At 38.5% G+C, this 2,797-nt stretch overlaps 1 protein-coding gene across 1 annotated transcript in view; it reads right to left on the reverse strand.

The window, feature by feature from the left end:
* Positions 1-584: 584 nt before the first annotated feature.
* Positions 585-2,797, reverse strand: part of atp2b3b (ATPase plasma membrane Ca2+ transporting 3b) — a gene marked incomplete at its 3' end in the record, with an annotated part of 43,807 nt that continues 41,594 nt past the window's right edge. Inside the window, 1 exon segment of the mRNA XM_014016295.1 lies at positions 585-692. Coding sequence (XP_013871749.1) covers positions 585-692 — 108 coding nt within the window.

Below are 2,797 nucleotides of genomic sequence, written 5' to 3' on the forward strand. Positions count from 1 at the left end.
GAGGCTTTTTTTATTTTATTTTTTTCTGGTGTGAGCTTTATCTACTCTGAAGGTTAAACTTGGAACYTTTTAAATAAAATCCGAGCGCTGTGACAGAGAGGAGACCGTAGAAATGACTCAACCTGAAACTGAAAATGAAGAAAGAGAGCTGCTTCATGGAAGGAAAACCTCTGCTTAGCTTGTTAGCTTTCACGTTAGCATCTGCGCTAATRCAGACATACATATATGTAGCAATGTGGCATTAACGCCCGAGCTAAGTACAGACTTCAGGCTATACATTCATTAATTTTTAAATTGTATTGATAGACCAAGTAAAACTGGAGCCTCAACATTTTAACACTCACACCCTTTACTTTATTTCTGTCCTTCACAGGAACCACYGAGCCATCCTTCTTAGGGAGGAAACATTCAGTGTTCTTTGTTTCTATCTTTAAAAATGATGCCTTTAAAGTAATTAAATGTAAAAGAAAAATACAGTCAGACTTGTGAGCAGCTRAAGCGAGCTCCAGCACTCAGAGATGTTTCACCTCAGGCAGGTAAAAACCAGCCGACACGTCGCCGCGGCAGACTGTGGAGCTGCTTACCTGCCCCCAGAGAAGCTCCCCGACTCCCACGAACAGACACCAGAGCCACTGCTCCATGTTGAGGGGGGCGCAGCTGAAGGGCTTCCCTCCCCACTGCACGATCACAATCTGTGGCAGAAACACACCGGAGAGCATCGTCACCGTCAAAACGTGCAAACACAGCGTGAAGGGAGAGACCAGCGAGGCATCATCCAGAACCATTCTACCCACTGGAGTTGTAAAATTATCACATTATCGCAGTGAGGGTGGGAATGTTGTTTATGTTTAGTGTTTGTGTACATCGTCCTATAGGCATTTAAAACTTTACTCATCTCCACGTGGGCTGATACGTTCAGCAGCCTTGTCACCGTCAACATCTACGCTTCTAAGTTTCGTTAATGATGGGAATTACGGCTCTGAGGAGGCATCCTGATCTGGAGGATGTGTTCGTGTCCTGATCAGGACGTTAGTGATGTCACTACGTACGACGTAAGGGCATGTTTCCCACAGACAACAACTGCTGAGCTCCACCCCCTTGCTTGTTCTTCTTCTTCTTGATCAGAAAAGTGAAGATGAGCCRCGTGTTTGTTTGCAACAGAGGAGAAATAAAATGTAAAAATGAACAGCTCCCAGTTGTTGTCTGTGACATCACAAATGGCKGTGTTTGAACACAGCTCATTTCAAGACACAGAAAAATACTTTTACTTATAGTAAAACATACCTCTGAGTGCATTTTTTTGGTGCTTGGACTGTTTTTAAAAGCATTACAGACAAAAATGTAGGCTAAGTTAAAAAAACTGAAAAAGGTGAACTTTGCATATTAGGTCCCCTTTAAAAGGTCATCTATAAGTCAAAAGTAATAAAAGGCTAGCTAAGAAAAGTTTATCTATAGACTAAAAGTAGCAAAAAGATAGATAAAAGTAGCACATGTTAGCTGTAAGCTAAAAGTAAAAAAGGCTAACTAAAGTAATCCAATGAAGTTCACTGTGTCTATACATCTGATAAATTCTTTTAAACTTTGGGGGAATAAAAGGCTAACTAAAAGAAGCTAAAGGTCAGCTATAGACTAAAAGTATCATGAAGCTAGCTAAAGGTATCAAATCGTTAGCCAGTATCTATTAGCCACAAATGGCTAGCAAAAAGTAACAAACGTTCAGCTAGAAGCTAAAAATAACAAAAGATTAGCCATCAGGTAAAAGTACAAAATTGCTAGCTAAAAGTGTCAAAATGTTAGCTTAAAGCTGAAAGTAGCAAAGCAATAGCTACAATAGCACAGTGCTACCTAAAAGTGGCTAAAGGTGAGCTAGAAGCTAAAAGTAGCATATGAAGTGTTAAACTTCTATTTTTATGCCATTTCATCCAGAATTAAATTAAAACTATCCCCTTACAAGCAGTGAACATCAAGCACCTTGTGTGTAGCCTGTAGCTTCTTTAGCAGCTAAACTGCAAATTAAGGGCGTCCAAAAAAAAAATTAATATGTAAATTAAGAGTACAAAAATTGACTTTGTATGAAACATGGTGGTGAATGTGCCATTTGTTGTTTGACTAACTTCAAACAGTATTTTTAAAATACAAACTCGACCAAAGAAATGCTTTTATTCTGAATGGGGTAAACTGGAAGTATTACAAGTTAGAGCTATAACTCTGGTTTGGATTGACAGATTTGCCAGATGATCCCACCCACTTTCAAATTAAATCAATAGAATCAAACTAACAGGTTTGTGTCTGACCCACCAGTCATCTTAGCTGTTAGTGTTAGCTTCCACRAATTTTTTAAATCTGTTTAGCGAAGCTAAGATTATTATTAAGCAGATTGTTGGTTATTAAACTGAACTATTTTGGTTAGCTGTGGCCACCACYGGAAAGAGCCGTTAAAAAGAATCSGATTGATCGAGAATGCCACATCTCTAGCAGACGAAGTACAATGATGTTGTTTGGTTAAAAAAAACAATGACTATGCCTGAAATTTAAACTCTGTCAGTTTTATATTCCAGCTTTCATCTTTTGTTTTATTCCAGAGTAACACTCAGAGGAGCTTTGAAAAATATTTATTTTTATTCTCTATTTCAGTGTTTCCCAAAGTTGGGGTCGGGACCCAAAGTGGGGTCCCGAAACATCAAGGTGGGGTCCTGAAAAGATTTTCGGAATTAATTACATTTTGCCTTAGTTGTTACAAAGGAGTGAGGTTAGTGTATTTAAAATGGATAAATGTAGTATAAAAATATTGTTACTA

The sequence above is a fragment of the Austrofundulus limnaeus genome, unplaced genomic scaffold (genome assembly GCF_001266775.1).
Source record: "Austrofundulus limnaeus strain Quisiro unplaced genomic scaffold, Austrofundulus_limnaeus-1.0 Scaffold142, whole genome shotgun sequence".
Lineage (NCBI taxonomy): Eukaryota > Metazoa > Chordata > Actinopteri > Cyprinodontiformes > Rivulidae > Austrofundulus > Austrofundulus limnaeus.